General features: G+C 45.5%; 1 protein-coding gene across 4 annotated transcripts in view; it reads right to left on the bottom strand.

Moving 5' to 3' along the window:
* Positions 1-6,302: 6,302 nt before the first annotated feature.
* Positions 6,303-19,527, bottom strand: part of mtmr14 (myotubularin related protein 14) — a 49,577-nt gene continuing 36,352 nt past the window's right edge. For 2 of the 4 annotated variants that reach the window (XM_078249383.1, XM_078249384.1), the window contains 3 exons: positions 16,171-16,347; positions 14,546-14,752; positions 6,303-10,026 (listed from right to left, as the gene is read on the bottom strand). In XM_078249383.1, coding sequence (XP_078105509.1) covers positions 9,846-10,026; positions 14,546-14,752; positions 16,171-16,347 — 565 coding nt within the window. In that variant the 3' untranslated portion in view covers positions 6,303-9,845. The remainder of the gene's footprint in view (positions 10,027-14,545; positions 14,753-16,170; positions 16,348-19,527) is intronic. The other 2 variants (XM_078249385.1, XM_078249387.1) reach the window with 1 other exon arrangement.

Below are 19,527 nucleotides of genomic sequence, written 5' to 3'. Positions count from 1 at the left end.
ATTGGCAACACACGGCTCAAGAAGCCGAGCCGATATGTAATTCCCTCCCATTACAATCTATATATTTCATAAATATACACATCAGGGAATGCTAACGGGGTTGTCGGTCTCTAAATGTTTTAACTGCTATGTGCGCACCTCTTTCTCCCTCTCTCTCTTTCTGCTCACCGAGCTCCGCCTGATCTTCTAAGAACGGTGACGCCGTTATCAATCGAGTATTGATTGGTCAGTAGGCGGTGCTTTTACACCGGTTGATCTCTGAGCTCCAACTTAACCTGCTCCCGACCAGGTTAGGCGTTCAGCATAAGTTACCACGGCAATTGAACCCGATCACAAGTGATCCACCTTCGTAGTACAGAAAACCCTGGGTTGAACCTGAAGTTAGCTCGTTAACGCCAAATCTCGCTCGTAGTACAGGCCTCAGGACTACATCCAACTTCAACGAAACTCCCAACACAAGTTCAGAGACTACTGTGTTTTTTGTTGTTGTGGAAACATGGCTGAACTACCGGACTATCCAGCTACTAGGCTTGCTGCTCTGTCGCCGGGTAAGACTAGTGGAGGTGGGCTCTGTTAACATGAACTGGTGCAGAAATGGGGGGTGCTTGTATCCAACTACTAACTGCTGGTGGAGTTTGTGACTGTTAAATGCCGACCAGTCTACATTCCACGCAAATTTACGGCTGTGTTTGTACTCTGTGTTTACAGCCCACCAAGCGCTAATGCTAGTGTGCGTTAGCTGAACTTTACGGAGCCTATAATGTGTGTGCACTAAATGTAGCCTGTTTCAGTATGTCATTTTTATATATTTTAAATGTGTAACACCACTTGAGCCACGGTGAAACGTTGTTTCGTGTATATGGTTGAAATGACAATAAAATACATTTGAGTTGAGTTGACTGTCTCACTGTCTGTCTGTCTGTAAACAGTAGGCAGAAGCAGCGAAGCAAGTGCATTCTGGGATTTGGAGTCTTTTATCCACATGAGCGCTTTTCTCGGCCTAGCAGCCACGAATTAAAATATCACATTTCTACTACATAAGTGACCCAATATAAAGATATATTCATCTTTCCAACAGTAAAATATCCCTTTAAATGCTAAAATACAGTTAAAAGCCGACAATGCCACCTAGGCTAAAAGAAGTCTAGGACTCCATAAAAAGGCTACACAGGTTCTAAAAATCATGGGTGAGCGGAGTAAAAAAAACACAAATCGGGATTAAACGTTCACAGATTAGAATAAAGCAAATAATAAAACCAGCCCAAAGTCACGTATGGTGTTGGTTCTTAACAGTCCTTGTACTTGCCGTCTCTCAGGCTCTCCAACAGTTGCAGTCTGGATCCTTAAGAGGATAAAAAAAAAAAAAAAAAAACTTAGATAATAGGAAATACCAAAACCAAAGGTCCTTCTCTGGGAACCATCACCTTATCGTGGTGGAGAGGTTTGTGTGTCCCTATGAACCTGAGGGCTGTGTTGTCTGGAGCTTTGTGCTCCTTTTAGGGTCTCCCAAGGCAAAGTGGTCTCAGGTGAGGGGCCAGACAAAGAATGGTTCAAAAATCCTATGAAAAATCGAGGAAGGGATGAAGTGACCCTGCCCGGAGGAAGCCCGGGGCCCCCGTCTGGAGCCAGGCCCAGATGGAGGGCTCGTCAGCGAGCGTCTGGTGGCCGGGTTTGCCACGGAGCCCGGTCGGGCACAGCCCGAAAAAAGCTACGTGGCGGACATCCCTCCATCCCATGGGCCCACCACCTGTGGGAGGAACCGCTGGGGTCGGGTGCGCTGCCACATGGGTGGCAGTGAAGGTCAGGGGCCTCGACGGACCAGACCCGGGCAGCAGAGGCTGGCTCTGGGGGACGTGGAATGTCACCTCTCTGTGGGGGAAGGAGCCGGAACTTGTGCGGGAGGTGGAGCGCTACCGGTTAGATCTGGTGGGGCTTACCTCTACGCACAGTCTTGGTTCTGGAACCATACTCCTGGATAGGGGTTGGACTCTTTTCTTCTCCGGAGTTGCCCAGGGTGTGAGGCGCCGGGCGGGTGTGGGGGATACTCACAAGCCCCCGGCTGAGCGCCGCTACGTTGGAGTTTAACCCGGTGGGACGAGAGGGTCGCCTCCCTACGCCTGCGGGTTGTGGGGGAAAAACTCTGACTGTTGTTTGTGCATATGCACCAAACAAGAGTTCAGAGTATTCGGCCTTCTTGGAGACCTTGAGTGGAGTCCTGCATGGGGCTCCAGTCGGGGACTCCATAGTTCTGCTGGGGGGACTTCAACGCGCACGTGGGTAATGATGGAGACACATGGAGAGGCGTGATTGGGAGGAACGGCCTCCCTGATCTAAACCAGAGTGGTTGTTTGTTGTTGGACTTCTATGCTAGTCATGGATTGTCTATAACGAACACCATGTTCGAACATAGGGATGCTCATAAGTGTACTTGTACCCTAGGCCAAAGGTCAATGATCGATTTTATAATCGTTTCATCTGATCTGAGGCCATATGTTTTGGACACTCGGGTGAAGAGAGGGGCGGAGCTGTCAACCGATCACCATCTGGTGGTGAGTTGGGTCAGGGGTGGGGGAAGACTCTGGACAGACCTGGTAAGCCCAAAGCGGGTAGTGCGGGTAAATTGGGAACGTCTGGAGGAGGCCCCTGTCCGACAGACTTTCAACTCACACCTCCGGCGGAGCTTTTCGTGCATCCCTGTGGAGGCTGGGGAGCATTGAACCCGAGTGGACAATGTTCAAAGTTTCCATTGCTGAAGCTGCGGTGAGGAGCTGTGGTCTTAGGGTCTTAGGTGCCTCAAGGGGCGGTAACCCACGAACACCGTAGTGGACACCGGTGGTCAGGGAAGCCGTCCGACTGAAGAAGGAGTCTTTCCGGGATATGTTATCCCAGATGACTCCGGAGGCAGTTGCAAGGTACCGAAGGGCTGCAGCCTCTGCCGTGAAAGAGGCAAAGCAGCGTGTGTGGGAGAAGTTCGGAGAAGACATGGAGAAGGACTTTCGGTCGGCACCAAGGTACTTCTGGAAAACCGTTCGCCACCTCAGGAGGGGGAAAGCGGGAGAACCATCCAAGCTGTGTACAGTAAGGATGGGGCGCTGTTGACCTCAACTGAGGAGGTAATAGGGCGGTGGAAGGAGCACTTTGAGGAACTCCTAAATCCGACTAATACGCCCTCTATGGTAGAGGCAGAGCTGGAGGATGAGGGGGGATTGGCATCAATTTCCCTGGTGGAGGTTGCTGAGGTAGTTAAACAACTCCACAGTGGCAAAGCCCCAGGAATTGATGAGATCCGTCCAGAAATGCTTAAAGCTCTGGGTGTGGAGGGGTTGTCTTGGTTGACACGCCTCTTCAACATTGCGTGGAAGTCTGGGACGGTGCCTAAGGAGTGGCAGACCGGGGTGGTGGTTCCCCTTTTTTAAAAGGGGGGACCAGAGGGTGTGTGCCAATTACAGGGGTATCACACTTCTCAGCCTCCCGGTAAAGTCTACTCCAAGGTTCTGGAAAGGAGGGTTCGGTCAATAGTCGAATCTCAGGTTGAAGAGGAACAATGCGGATTCCGTCCTGGTCGTGGAACAACGGACCAGATCTTTACTCTCGCAAGGATCCTGGAGGGAGCCTGGGAGTATGCCCAACCAGTCTACATGTGTTTTGTGGATCTGGAGAAGGCGTATGACCGGGTGCCCCGGGAGATACTGTGGGAGGTGCTGCGGGAGTACGGGGTGAGGGGGTCCCTTCTCAGGGCCATCCAATCTCTGTACGACCAAAAGCGAGAGCTGTGTCCGGGTTCTCGGCAGTAAGTCGGACTCGTTTCAGGTGAGAGTTGGCCTCCGCCAGGGCTGCGCTTTGTCACCAATCCTGTTTGTAGTATTTATGGACAGGATATCGAGCGTAGTCGGGGTGGAGAGGTGTTGCAGTTCGGTGGGCTGGGGATCTCATCGCTGCTTTTTGCAGATGATGTGGTCCTGATGGCATCATCGGCCTGTGACCTTCAGCACTCACTGGATCGGTTCGCAGCCGAGTGTGAAGCGGCTGGGATGAGGATCAGCACCTCTAAATCGGAGGCCATGGTTCTCAGCAGGAAACCGATGGAGTGCCTTCTCCAGGTAGGGAATGAGTCCTTACCCCAAGTGAAGGAGTTCAAGTACCTTGTGGGTCTTGTTCGCGAGTGAGGGGACAATGGAGCGGGAGATTGGTCGGAGAATCGGCACAGCAGGTGCGGTATTTCATTCAATTTATCGCACCGTTGTGGCGAAAAGAGAGCTGAGCCAGAAGGCAAAGCTCTCAATCTACCGGTCAGTTTTTGTTCCTACCCTCACCTATGGTCATGAAGGCTGGGTCATGACCGAAAGAACAAGATCCAGGGTACAAGCTGCCGAAATGGGTTTCCTCAGGAGGGTAGCTGGCGTCTCCCTTAGAGATAGGGTGAGAAGCTCAGTTATCCGTGAGGAGCTCGGAGTAGAGCCGCTGCTCCTTTGCGTCGAAAGGAGCCAGTTGAGGTGGTTCGGGCATCTGGTAAGGATGCCCCCTGGGCGCCTCCCTAGGGAGGTGTTCCAGGCACGTCCAGCTGGGAGGAGGCCTTGGGGGAGACCCAGGACTAGGTGGAGGGATTATATCTCTAACCTGGCCTGGGAACGCCTCGGGATCCCCCAGTCGGAGCTGGTTAATGTGGCCCGGGAAAGGGAAGTTTGGGGTCCCCTGCTGGAGCTGCTACCCCCGCGACCCGACCCCGGATAAGCGGATGAAGATGGATGGATGGATGGATGGAAAACCAAAGGTCAACCAGGGTAAAAACGCAGGCTAAAAATATTCTATCAAAAAGAGGGATCCTTTGAAAACGATACAGAACAAAGTGTAGAGGGTATTTAGCTGATCCATGTGGTTTCCCCTACTCTGGCCGGCAGCGCTGCTTCCTTCACCGCTGCTATCCACTGTTCCAGCTCGTTGCCAAGCCTCCCCCGGGACGCCACTCGCCTAGGGAGCACAAACAGAAGCCAGCCTCCGGCCACACAACAATGCCCTTTACTTCTCTTACCAGATTTAAAACATGCACATGCATGAGTCCAAAACAGTCAGCTAGTCACAGATATGTGTAGTTGTGGAACTCCAGAAAGCAGGCTGGCAAAGCTGTTTTATTCACTTTAAACATCAGATGAAGTGATTCTTTTCTCTATTACAGATGATGCTGAGTCATTAATAAATTAGTCATGAGCAAAAAAATTATGAGTCTAGCTCAGGGCCCTTTGCTGCAGGTCTTTCCCTCACTCTCTGTCACTGTCTAAATAAAACAGAACATGCCAATTAAGAAAAGGCATCTGGCCAGCAAAAGTGACCTCAGACCTCAGCATTTAAAGGGGCGAAGACAGCATTTAACAACAGAAAGCAGTTTCCTGTTGTCCTATTAAGTGATGGCAATTTATTTTGCGCAACATAGGCGAATTTGATCAGAAGTACCAAATGGGAATTTTAAACATCCAGTTATGCAAGTGCTTTATGCAATCACATTACATTTGACATGGAATTCTCATTTGCCAAACTGTACGTAGAGGTCCTATCTGTGAAGTAGTTCATATATCCAGTGCTTAATTTGTAAAGTGGGAGGTCCCGGAGCACAGAGCAGGGGTGGATCCGGCGACTCAAAATGGGGGTTGGAACAAAAAAAAAAGAAATTACACAGCCTACTTAGCTTCTCTGACTAAAAAAGCCTAAACAACGCTGTGTGTACAATCAGGGCAATGTTTTTTTTTATTTCAGAACATGCACTGCATGGGTACGAAATGTAATGTCTCCACCTTCTTTATCGGCGGAAACGATTGTTTGGGATCCGACTGGCCAGCGTATTTGAAAAAGTTAAGCAAACTTTGTTGTCTTTTTGACATTTTTCCGGAGTGAAACGAGGCTAACAGCAATCTCAACCAACACAAATGCATGTGTCACTTGAAGTGCCTCCCCTCCCTCTGTCCCTCTCCCCCCTCTGTCTTACCCTGAAAATTCACCTCAAAACGCATCGAAAATGCAAACATGAGATTTTTGTGGAACTTCAATGGGGAATAAAGACTAACAAAACAGATAACAACATTGAACACTACACAAACAGTAATTTTTTTTTTTTCATTTAGGCAATTAATTTTTCATAGTGACACAGGAGGTGCGGATCCAATAAAAAAGGTTCCGGATCCAACGTGGGAGGTGCCCGAACATGTTCCGGCTCAAATTAAGCCCTGCATATATCTCACCATGGATGATGACCAATACAAGCTACTGAGATTATCATTCACATTCATTCGAACAAGAAAAAAATAAGGAAGTCACAAGAGATTTGTTTTTTGTTTATTCCCTGCTCCAGGCCTGTCGCCTGCCAACAATTAAGAGCAATTTATAACAAAAAACAAAAGTAGAATTACTTAAAAATGCATCAACTGTACAAAGAAGAAGTCTTTACACAGAGAACATCGGGACGAGTGCATTGCAGCATTTTTATCAGATTCTGAAATAAAAGTGAGTTTGTAAAACATTGTATGCTTGTATGGAGATAAACTTGGAGGATGTCATACAAAGCCAGTGAGTGAAAACGTGACACGTATCTGAAATAAACCAGGATGAGAAATTCTTACAATGACTCTTTTCAGCAATTTGAAAATGTTATTGCAATGGTCCTGTGATTGGCTGCTTAACAGCTACAGGCAGACAGAATAGATGAAATGATGCCAAAATAAAAACAAATGATATGAAACCTTGACTGAATTAGAACTCCTTTTCAGGAAAGATATCTTAAAAAGATGTCCATGAAGATAGCTTTAAAGCGGAGAGGGAGATGAGGCCATGCGTTGGACAGATTATGTCACTGAGGGTACAACATGGAAGCACTCTGACAGCCCATGCAGAGAACTGATACATGAACCACATGCTCACAAACTCCTTAATGCATCAAGAACAAAAGGATGACACCTCCTGTGCTTTAAAAACAGCTAGTTTCTGTGGTACAAACAAAGCAGAATTTGGCTTATATTTGGCAAGCAGAACACTAAATTCTGCAGTTGAACATTTTAGGAAATGTGCTTATTCAAATTCTTTATAAGAGTAAGATCTGAAATTCAAGTCCTCTTTTATGTCTGTGCTTTAAGTACAGAGCTGGAGTCTGGAAGTGGTTAGCCTAGCTTAGCATAAAGGCTAGAAGAAGGGGGGAACAGCTAGCCTATGTTCAATCTGAAAAATACACTTAAGACCTCGAAAAATGACGACATATATATATACACATATATATATATATATATATATATATATAACACATATCATACTTGGCTTCAACAAACCAGCATGGCAGTTAAGCTTTTGAGGTGTTGGTATGCACATTTAAACAGACTCTAAACTTTAAAACAGAGCTAAGCTATCGGTTTCCTTCCCGGTCTTTATGCTAATCTGTCAATCACTATCAGAAAGAAAGTCAATAAATGCATTTCCCAAAATTCCTACTAAAATTATTCCTTAAACCAATAAAATCCTCTTCTCCTACAGTCTTTTTCAAAAGCAGAAATGAAAATCTTGCTCATCATCACATCGACCATATCAGGGGTGTCTATAAGACTCGACCGCTTCATGATACAGTACAACAAACATACTTAGAATCTTGCTACCAGGTGAGTAATAAAGGGGAAGCCCCGAAGCGATCACTGCTAATGCTCTACAGTCAAACCTTTCATCAACAACCAGCTGCACACCCCTCAAGCTCTTACAATCATTTAAGAAACAGAAATACACCTGAAACTGGACCAGAAGAAGTAGAGATCTCACCCAGCGTTACTGAAGATAAAAAAGGCACAACAAAACATCCTGAGGTACAGCAGCCGTCCAAACCGTTTGGCAACAGAAAAGAACAAGAAAATTACTTCAAAGTGTGACTCTACCCAAAAGTAGCTCAGGTAGAAATATTTGTCCAAGTGTGACCTGAAAGAAGACACACACGTTTTTGACCAAGCTTGGTGTGATCCTAGCTGGGCAGAAAACTCAGCACTGGCAGGAGTCCCGTGGACCTCGCTTCACTGGACTCCTGAAATACTGAAAAAGCGTCCGGTTGACAGATCGGCTACCACCAGGCTCAGTGGCTTGTGCTACCATGTCAGTGCTACTGAAGAAGAAATGACCGGATATGGACTCAGGTGGAGGATATGAAGACGGACTGGCGAGGTGAAACGACAGCTAGGATTGCTTCGTTTCCTGGGTTACGATCTTCAAACACTGCTATGTGAGGGCCATTCAGGAACTGATCCTGTCCATGTTAAATCATCAAAACTTATTTTATGAAAATGAAGAAAATATCACAGAACTTGAAAGTTATCTAGTTAAAGGATAGGCAGCCTATCTTTCTCGCAGGTGGCTGTAATTGGCCCTTCTGTCCATACTAGGCATGGGCCGGTTACTGGTTTCAAGGCACACCGCGATTTGAAAAAGTCAAGGTTGCAAACCACTAACATTTTCTGTCATACCGTTCCTAAGATATGAGCTGTTTTTCATGAGTGGTCAAGGAGATAAACTGCAGTTTAGTAATCCCTCTCCCTGCCAGTTTTTTTACCCAGACATTTAAAAAAAAAAAAATATATATATATATATATATATATATATATATATATATATATATAATAATATATATACATTTTAAAGCTGTAATTGCAATACCGCGATATCGTGAAACTGTGATATTTTTGCTGAAGGTTATCATACCGTCGGAATCATATACCTGCCCATGCCTAGTCCATACTGGCTTTTCTCCCAGCCTTCAGGTTTGACCATTCTTAACATCTATGAATACTTTTGCCTTTAGATGTTTCTAGATGACACACTAAAGATTAAAGGTTTCAGTATGCTTTAAACAAAGTGCGTGTTGGATCATGGAACAGCGTAAGAACCTGCGCTGCATCCAGCAGTTTCTGAAACTTGCCGAAACCTTAAATCTGGCCCCTTCAAACAGTGTTGACCAAGGGGAGAAAGGAGGCAGGATTCTCACAACACCATGAATGCCTTTAACAGTTTGTCCCTATATGAACACTGCTCTCTTTGAGGCTTCAGGAGTGGCCTTTCCAAACCGCTAGAAACATTTGGGCCTTTTGATGTGGTCAGACGATATGTTGTATGGATTAGCACAGTGAACCCTTAACCTTAAGGGGTCTTGTCAAAACTGAGAATTCCTATTTGAGTCACAGCATATGATGCAAGACCAGGACAAAGCACTGGCCCATACTCAAACTGCTGAAGCCTCATACTAGCTATCAAAGCTGTAAACCAAAAAAAGCTTGGTTGTAGTGCTGGATTTATCTAATCTTTCAAATCCAGCCCAACAAAACAAAATCCCTCTGCTTGGATCAGTAATGGGTAGCAGCACAACACAAGAGAACTAAGAACACATAGCTGCCTGCACATGGAACGATCACTGCAAGGGCTCTGAAGGGAGAAAATTAGGAACAGGTGAGGAAGAACAGAGGAAGAAAGAAGTGTTTATTCTGCCTGTTACAGGGACAGACCCCATATTCAGCCATTTACATTTCAGCAATTAGAAAGCCTTCTTTATATCCCTTTTTGATACTGTGGCTGAAACCATTTCCGTCCCTGAATATGACTGATGAACTCAACATGGAAGATTAAAAGTCCAAAGAAAAGTTGGAGCAGCAGAGATTTTTTTTTATCTAAGCATGTAGGGTTTGAAAACAAAATCAAAGGTAAAAATCAATGCTTCACAATTGAACAGAGAGGTTTGGCACTTTATTGTCCTCCAGTCCAGGCATGTTGCATCGACTGTGGATGGATAGATGGATGGATGGATGGAAGCAGAAGGACGGTCTGAAGTCACCCTGAGAGGGTCAGACGATGGCGCTGGTGCCCCGGAGGCCAACCCCACGGGCAAACTGCTCCAGCAGACCGGTGATGGCGCCAGAGGGGCTGGGCGCTGACGACTTGAGGCCAACAGTGGAGCTGTAGGCGGCCAGGAAGACTTCCCGCACCGCCTCCAGACGGGCCTGGCGCTCAGAGGGGAGGGGACACCTGGACAGGGGAGAGAGCAAATAAGATGAGACACAGAGAAACAAGAGATATCCTAAAAATAATAACAAACAAGAAATCCGAAGAGAAGAAGACCGGAATGACGCAGGCAGAGGTAGTTTGGATCAGCCCAACAGTAACCATCACACCATAGCAAAAACTGAATCGGTCCTAGCAAACTGGAGTTGCTGCAGCTAATGCCATAGCTCCCAGTTAGCTAAAACAGCAGTTTTGGGGACATATTCTAAAAGTGCCTTTGTGCCTCTTAGCAGACACAAAATGCAATTAAAGCTGCAAGCAGCGTTGGACGGGCCCTCGTGCCTCTGCGTGCATCGGGGTTACTGGCAGACGACGCTCCTTGCAACCGTGCATTTGCACGGCACTCAGACACTGCAAATCGTCACCAATGAAAAGGGAACTCCCGGCTGAGTTCAATGATACCTCACACAAGACTCTACATCATACAGTTCATTAGCTGTGAAAGGGGGCGTGGCCAAAGCAAAGGGGTCGGGGCAAACCTTTACCAATAATAAAGGAAGTCTCTGCAGAGTTCATTGATACCTCACATAAGACTATACCTTAAACGGGTCACCAGTTATGAAAGGGGGCATGGCTTAAGCATAGGGGGCAGGCCAAACCATCACCAATGAATAAGGAACTCTCTGCTGAGTTCAATGATACCTCACACAAGACTCTACCTTAAATAGGTCACCAGTTATGAAAGGGGCGTGGCTACAGCATAGGGGGCGGGTCAAACCATCACCAATCAAAAAGAAACTCTCTGCTGAGTTCAATGATACCTCACACAAGACTCTACCTTAAATGGGTCACCAGTTATGAAAGGGGCGTGGCTTAAGCATAGGGGACGGGCCAAACCATCACCAATGAAGAAGGAACTCTCTGCTGAGTTCAATGATACCTCACACAAGACCGTACCTTAAACGGTTCAAAAGCCATAAAAGGGGGCCTGAGTACATGGGCTTGGTTAAAGTATAGGGGTCAGCTCAGTATCACATGTAGACCACACACAAGTTTCATGTAACTTTGTCATATAAGGCGGATTTCCTGTTGCCAGCGGGGGGCGCTATGACCAAAAGTCAATTTTGGTGTGTAGATGTCCTCAGGCCTGGACCCTTGTCATACCTGAGAAATTTTGGGCAGATATGACAATGTACACTAAAGTTACAACAACTTCTTCGTTCATCGATAAAAACAAAATCGCACTGATTTCGAACTTTCAATTCAAAATGGCGGACTTCCTGTTGGGTTTAGGGTATGGCTTCAATTACGTTTTTTGTATGTCTTGACATGCTTCATATGTGTACGAAGAGTTCGTTAGTCTACGTTAAACGTACTGCAGGGGCTCAATTGTTTTTACTTTGTAGGGGGCACTAGCGAGCCATTTTTGTGCACCTATTCCCAAAACCCTTAAAATATGTAAATTTTCACCAGACTTGATTCGACCGCCAATTTTGGTGAGTGTTTGAGTATGTTAAGGCCCTCAATAAGGCAATTCATTTGCCGGGAAAATAATAATTCCTTCAGTTTAAATAGGGCCTTCGCTGCTGTCGTGCTCGGGCCCTAATAGTAATAATTCCTTCAGTTTCAATAGGGCCTTCGCCGCTGTCGAGCTCGGGCCCTAATAATAATAATTCCTTCAGTTTCAATAGGGCCTTCGCCGCTGTCGGCCAGTTATAATGTCAACATGAACAGGGCTCTTACTTGACAACAAGATGCGTTTTCAACTCAGGCATCCTGCCGCTAGCTCGCCCTGCTAGCTGCTAGCTGCCATCCGGGAGTGTGTTCAGCCAGGCTTCTGTGATAATCATCACGTAGCAGTTCTGTGTGTATTTGTAGCTCATCTATTGTGTGTGACATCAATCTGGCGTTGGTGAGTAGGAGTCTTGGCAGTGGCGATTTGATTGATTGAATGAAGGCCCTATTGAAACTGAAGGATTATTATTATTAGGGCCCGAGCTGTTGCACAGACATTATAATTGCATTTTGTGTCTGCTAAGAGGCACAAAGGCACTCTTTAGAATATGGCCCCAAAACTGCCATTTTAGCTGTAGCAACTCCAGTTTGCTAGGACCAGTTTTTGCTATCGACAGTACTCCGAGTTCTCCTTTAAGGGACTCTTTTGGCTCTGTGTTTGGGGTAGGTAGTACTCTCCCAACACAAGAGGAACCTTGTGCAGTGATTGTACCTCGATGATTGACCAATCACATGAGCCAATGCACCACAGTCATTTGTAACCACTAGCCAACCAGCCAGCCGCTAAGAGTCAAATTTAACAACGTAATGCTTCATCCACACACTCTGGTCACAGCGGAGAACGTACACTGCTACCAACAGATTTTTCGGCTCTTTTTCTGTAACCAGTGTTGCATCAAAGTATGACGGAATTAGCTAACTAGCTTTAGCTACCCAGCTAGCCGTCCACTACTTAGCTAGCTAGCCTGCTAATTCCACCATACTTTCACAAGTTACCCCAAACATATTTGGCATTTTTGTACTGAAGTATTTTGTCATTCATAAGCAGACATATACAGCGGGGAAAATAAGTATTTGACGCGTCAACATTTTTCTCAGTAAAGATATTTCTGATGACATTGGCATGACATTTTCACCAGATCTCAGTAACAACCCAAGTAATCCACACATACAAAGATATCAATAAGTCCATAAATTAAGTTGTGTGTAATAAAGTGAAATGACACAGGGAAGAAGTTGCTGAAATGTATTTAATACTTAGTAGAAAAGCCTTTGTTGGTAATGACAGCTTCAAGACGCCTACTGTATGAAGAAACTAGTCGCACACATTGCTCAGCTGTGATTTTTGCCCATTCTTCCACACAAACTTCAAATCTTGAAGGTTTTCAATTGGATTCAAGTCAGGTGATTGACTGGGCTATTCTAACAGCTTGAATTTCTTTCTCTGAAACCAACTGAGAGTTTCCTTGGCTGTGTGTTTGGGATCATTGTCTTGCTGAAATGTCCACCCTCGTTTCATCTTCAGCATCCTGGTGGATGGCAGCAGATTCTTATCAAGAATGTCACGGTACATTTCTCCATTCATCCTTCCTTCAATTATATGAAGTCTGCCAGTGCCAAATGCTGAAAAACAGCCCCACACCATGTTGGTATGGTGTTTTTATGGTGATGTGCAGTGCCATTTCTCCTCCAAACATGGTGTATGCTGTGACAGCCAAAGAGTTCAATTTTGATCTCATCTGACCAGATTATATTCTCCCAGTATGTCATTGGCTTGTCCAGATGTTCTGCAGCAAACTTTAAGCGAGCTTTCACATGCCTTTTCTTGAGCAGTGGTGTGTTGCGTGGTGTGCATACATAGAGGCCATGGCAGTTGAGTGAATTACTAATTGTTTTCTTTGAAACAACTGTACCTGCTTCTTCCAGGTCTTTCTGAAGATCTCCACGAGTGGTCCTTGGTTCTTCGACAACTCTTCTAAGTATTCTATGGACTCCTCTGTCAGAAATCTTGCGAGGAGCACCTGGTCGTGGCCAGTTAATGGTGAAATTATGTTCTTTCCACTTCCGGATAATGGCCCCAACAGTGCTCACTGGAACTTTCAGAAGTTTAGATATTCGTCCGTAACCAATGTCATCCGTATGTTTTTCTACAATAAGCTTGCAAAGGTCTTGGGACAGCTCTTTGCTTTTACCCATCATGAAATGCTTCTTAAGTGAAACCTTGGTAATGAGAAACCTTTTTATAGGCCATCAATTAGGACTAATCCAGCTGACATTAATTTGCACTAATAGGGGGCAGGATTGCTTCCTAAATACTGACAGATTTCAGCTGATTTATTGGCTTCCCATGCCTTTTTACACCCCTTTTTCTTCATGTGTTCAATATTTATTTCCATTATCATTCCACTTTATTACACATAACTTTTGTCATGGACATACATGTTTTGATTTCTTGTATGTGTGGATTACTTGGGTTGTTACTGACATCTGGTGAAAATTTCATTCCAATAGCCCCATCGTAAATATATTTACTGGGAAAGATGTTGACGCGTTCAATACTTATTTTCCCCGCTGTATGCCACACATGCAGGTGCCATCAGTGTGACACAAAACAAAGAATGCTAGTCAGTATGCATGCAGGAAGAAATCATTACATTCTGGAGCGGATCCCAATCATGGGGCGGATACACAGATGATTTTTCACTTTTGTTAAAAATAAGAGATGGGGCATTCGGTCTTGGCGGGGGTCTGCGCTCTCCCATTGCCCTTCTTTTTCCTTTCTTTTTTAAAGATTATTTTTCATTTTCGGCCTTTATTTTTGACAGGACAGCTGAAGAAATGAAACGGTAGAGAGAGGAGGGAATGACATGCAGCAAAGGGCCGCAGGTCAGACTCGAACCCGGGCCCGCTGCGTCGAGGAGTAAACCTCTATATACGGGGGCCTGCTCTACCAAGTGAGCTATCCGGGCACCCTGCCCTTCTTTTTCAATGAAAAAGCTGACAGGAGGACTGTGTAAGTGTTACTTACATCCGTCCACTGGGTCCTTCATCCTGAAAACTGAAGGGCAGAGGGCAGTCGTAGGCAGCAGCCACAGCAGACGAGCTGGAGAAGGCCGAGGCCAGAGGGGGAGGGAAGTGAGCGTGGTCATGGATGCTGCCACAACCCGAAACTATCTGCCAACTGCCGTACTCTGTAGAGAGGGAGGAACCTGACCGGGTGTAGTCTGCTGCTAACCTGAGAGAGACAGGGAGGAGACAAGACTCAATCTAACTACTTAATAGGTAAGCTAGTTAGGAAGCAGCCAGGTATTCACAGGTCTTCCTTACTGCGAAATGACATACAATCAGCAGGCTCTGCTTTTGGAAAAGATAGGCATACATTTGTGGTTGCTGGTGTCATGCCTCCCAGGGGTCACACTCATATTTAGCTGGCTTTAAATGATCACTAAGACAGGTGCTTCTATACCATCCTGATACCACCACTCTATGTTTCCATCAGCCTCCAGCACATCCTCTCCTCCGCCAAGTTAGAAAACAATACAAAACCAACTGTGACTTTTAGGTTGTTTCCTTTTCAAATCTATTTTCATAGATGTCAATACAAACATTTAAATTGGTTGCAGGAGAAAACTCTTCTTTAACCACTAACTGAAGTCAGCACTGAAGGCAAGGTGAGATGGTCCAGAGAATACATCCGCTGCTCTGAGCCGCCTCGACCTGGTAGTCACTTTATCATGGTGCAGAGAGTCATGCTAAAATGTAAAAAATGTTTTGACAGCAAAGACGGAAAACATATAGTATGAGATTTTTGTATTTGCAGACGACAGGATTCAGGTGGAGCTACGTTGAGTTGCCCAGGTGTAGGCTTCCTGTCAGCCAACAGCTGTACACTCCACACAGTTCTGATCTCTGATCTAAAGTGAAAACACCCAGATGGATATGTTGGACTACACAGTGTAGTCCTAGTAGTTTTTTTTTTTTTTTTTTTTAAGATTATTTTTTGGCCATTTTTAGGCCTTTATTGACAGGACAACTGAAGAAATGAAAGGGGAGAGAGAGAGAGAGAGAGAGAGGGGGGAATGACATGCAGCAAAGGGCTGCAGGTCCGAGTCGAACCTGGGTCCACTGCGTCGAGGAGTGAACCTCTATACATGGGGGGGGGGCACTGTTCCCGGTGCCCTGAACAGTAGGTTTTAATAGCGATGGAATCTTTTCATCTTATTTCAGTAATTGCTGGGATATTGTATATCTATCTATAAATCGGGATCTCTCTGTGTCCCCCCACACATGCGCAGTGCAGCAGCGGGGGTGGGGAGATGCTACATTGCTACAGGCTCACTGATTGTGGTTCACCAGCTACCGGTGTCATGCCAAAAACTGATTGCCGTCTACCCTACATGCACATGATGAAATAGGGAACGAGTTTTGTTGCCGGCGGCGCGCGCAGCAGTGATCGCTTCAGCATCTCCGTGATGTGTCAAGCCAGGTAGATAAGGTAAGGTATACAGGAAGGCCACAGTGCAGCCGGATACTTTACAAAATAAATCTACTCTTCACGCCCCAGGTCTACACTTACTCAAGCAAAGGGTCTGTATAACGAAAGATGGCATGCACAACTGGACTCACTGATGGGAGTTCCATCGACTCACTCACCTTCTTCCAGGGACAGCCAATGGGCTGCTGCCAATGCGTGTAGTGCCGTGTTCTGATTGGTTGGAGGAGGAGGAGCTGGAAGACCTGGCCTCAGTGAGTGGATGGGAGAGGTGCTCGTCCAGAGGGTGGGCTTTATTCCAAACAACCATCTGAGGAGAGGAGGCGGGGCCTTTTCTCCTGAGGACACAAACAGAGCAGGGCCGTGTGCAGCACCAGCAGCTTGGGATTAGAAAAATACCTTGGTACCAACTCAAGTTTATTTTGATTGACATGAAGCATCCTGATAAATTAACAGTTCCTTCTGAAATATTTGACAGTAGTCTGCTGTGTCATTTTTATTACATTGATCCAAATCCCTCAGACTCTGGAGCTAAGGTAAATGAGAGCGGTAGGTGGGCACAGAGGGGGTTCGGACACAGACCTCCTCATGGTTCTATGCTTCTGCCGGTCCGTTGCATTCACATCCATGTCTGTCCAGCTTGTATAATATATGCATTGAAGACTTTGAAGCAATTTAATAAAAAGGTATTAAGTGTATGTTTTGGTTTCAAAACAATCACCACAAATTTCAAGATTAGTGTCACCAATTCAGTATCCCCTTCTGTTCTGGAGTTATGGCGTTGAATAACGGGCTTTTGCAGAACATTATGGAGTCACATTGAAGTTGACTCCTGGGATATAAAATGTCATCACTTCATCCTATTAGACATGTGACGGAACTGTCATAATCAGCGTATTATTCTTTGACCTCAAAATCTCATCAGGTGATCCTTGAGTCCAAGTGGTCTGCGGGCACGCTGTCGCCAGCGCTGAGTAGGACTGTTGGAACAAATTTTGAAAGTTGAATATAATTCGAATAGTTAAAAAAAAATCAATACTATTCGAATGTGATTTTTTTTTATAAATAGGTTGGCTAACGTGAGCTAATCTCTCTCTTCGCATGTCACGTCTGATGAACAATAAGTTATGGGAGTGAGAAACACAAGGCATTGTGAGCTAACGTTACGTACCGAGTAACGTTAGTACGGGGGGGGTTAATGACAGGCTGCGGCCGGAAATCAGAAGAAGGATGGGAAATAGTTTTAACATGACTTTAAAATCGACATCCACCGAGCCAAAATGCTTATGTTATCAATAGTTAGCTCGTTCTGGTTTCCTAGCTATCATTGTGCTAACCGAGCACCATTAGCCTTTACAACAGAGCCGCTTCAATACACTTGTTAGATAATGTTTCATTACATAGTTCTCTGATGAATTGTGTTTGTAAACAGACAGCGGCGTAACAGAAATGCAATGCGCCATGACATAGATCCCCTTCAAGGCCAGGCTGATGTTGGAAGTCCCTCTAGTGGACAGAACGTGTAACAACAACCACTGGCTTATAGTGGCATTGACGATGCATAAGCCTGAATAGTGTAGTACATATTAATAACAGGCTGCATATGAGCATTAAATATTTGAATATTATTCGAATATTTAAAAAAAATAACAATAAAAACTAGAACTGCAAGTAGTTATGACGGGGCCCAAGCCACCGATGCCAGTCCCCCCCCCCCCAAACGCCCCGGGGAGTGCGCGAAAGCGGAACCCGAAGCCTGGCGGCAGGGAGGCAAACATCGGTAAATATCGAGAGGTGTGAGCCGCGAGGTCTGCGGTACGTCGCCATTGCAAATGTAGCGGTTAACAGTTCATCTCCATGCATATTGTTAAAGGTAGTCTGTATAGACTACCTTTAACAATTCTCTACAATAAACAAACTTCTTAACCCCCCTGACCACAGGGGACAGCAGAGAGAAATGAGAGAGTGACTGAGAGGGTGAAGGGGGGGAGGCAGGTGTGGTGGTTGAAGGAGCAGGGGAGGTGGTCAAGTTGTTGCACCGATTTATGTTTTCCTCCGTGGGTGCTCACAGGCGCACACCCTTTTATTAAAAAAAAAAAAAAAAAAGTCAAAAATTCTTTGCATTTCAGCCAAAACTCGTCTACGTTGATTATAGCGCCCCCTAATGGCCGATCTTCGCCAAATTTGGTAGAGAGCCTCAGAGCGGCATGCCGAACTAGCATTTAGTTTTGTGTTGATTGCATTTACTGTGGCAGAGATATTGCAATTGCAAATTTCCCATTAAAATGCATCGAGTTATTGGCCAAAACAAATAAACGTTGCTTATAGCGCCCCTTAAGGCCGATCTTCGCCAAATTTGGTACAGAGCATCGTAGTGGGATGTTGAACAATGATCTCAAGTTCTTTGCTGATAACATTTAATTTGGCCGAGATATGATATGTGTGTGGTAGCTAGCTAGGAAAATTTGTTTGGTCGTCAAATGTGCATACTTTAACGGAGCAAAATTCCTTGAGTAACTTTTGGTCAGCTCCATCTGGAGATGCTAAGTACCAGGTTTCGTGCTCATCTGTCGCACGGCCTAGGACGAGTTCGAAAAAGTTGGTTTTGCGCATTGGCCTATATCCTGTGATTCAGCTTGATTCAAGGAACATGTGGATGTAAGGTTTTCTAATGTGCGATGTGTAATGTGGGAGTTAAAGGCAAAAAAACATAGCGCCACCTAGTGGTCCACATGTGTAATTTTTGGTAGGTGTGGTCCATGGCCCATTGTCCATCTACCCTGTAAATTTAAAGTTGTTCACATTAGTGTTGGTGGTAAATTTAGACGTGGGTCCCATAGGCCACGCCCACTTTTACCCCTCAGTACGCCACTCAAGGGTTGGCCTCAGGAGTGGTCCTAGATGGTACCCATCAAATTTTGTAAAAATCGGATGAGCAGTTCATGCGATATAAACTTTTTGTATTTGTAGCGCCCCCTAGTGACCAATTTTCGTAACACGCGTGGGGGACCTTCAGCGGGTCATGGCAAACAAGAATCTAAAGTTTGGCGTTGATAGCATTTATTTTGGCTGAGATATGGCAAAGTTGGTGTTTTCATAGTTAGCTACACAAATTTGTTTGTGCGTAATATGCGCAATTTTTATCCTGCCAAATTTCGTGCCAAATCGGTCGCACGGTCTAGGAGGAGATTGGAAAAAGTAGGTTTTTGATAAATCACGATTTTTCACGCATAAAAGTCTAGGCGGAAATGGGCGTGGCCTATATCACGTGATTCAGTTGGATCCAAGGAACGCGTAGAGGTATGGTTTTTGAATGTCCGGTGTACGGTGTGGGAGTTATAGGGCCAAACGCGTGGGTCAATTGTTGGCTTGAGGTCCTTGCGGAGTTTCGGACCAGTCCTGAAAATGGTAACCCCCCACCATGTACGGTTTAGGCTGTAGTCGGAGTTTTAGGCGGAGAAGAAAAATAATGATGATGATGATGAAGTAAATGGGACTGCATATATATGGCGCTTTGC

Source organism: Sander vitreus, chromosome 4, assembly GCF_031162955.1.
Source record: "Sander vitreus isolate 19-12246 chromosome 4, sanVit1, whole genome shotgun sequence".
NCBI lineage: Eukaryota > Metazoa > Chordata > Actinopteri > Perciformes > Percidae > Sander > Sander vitreus.
The sequence above is the reverse complement of the archived record's forward strand: the minus strand, read 5'-3'. Positions and strand labels throughout refer to the sequence as shown.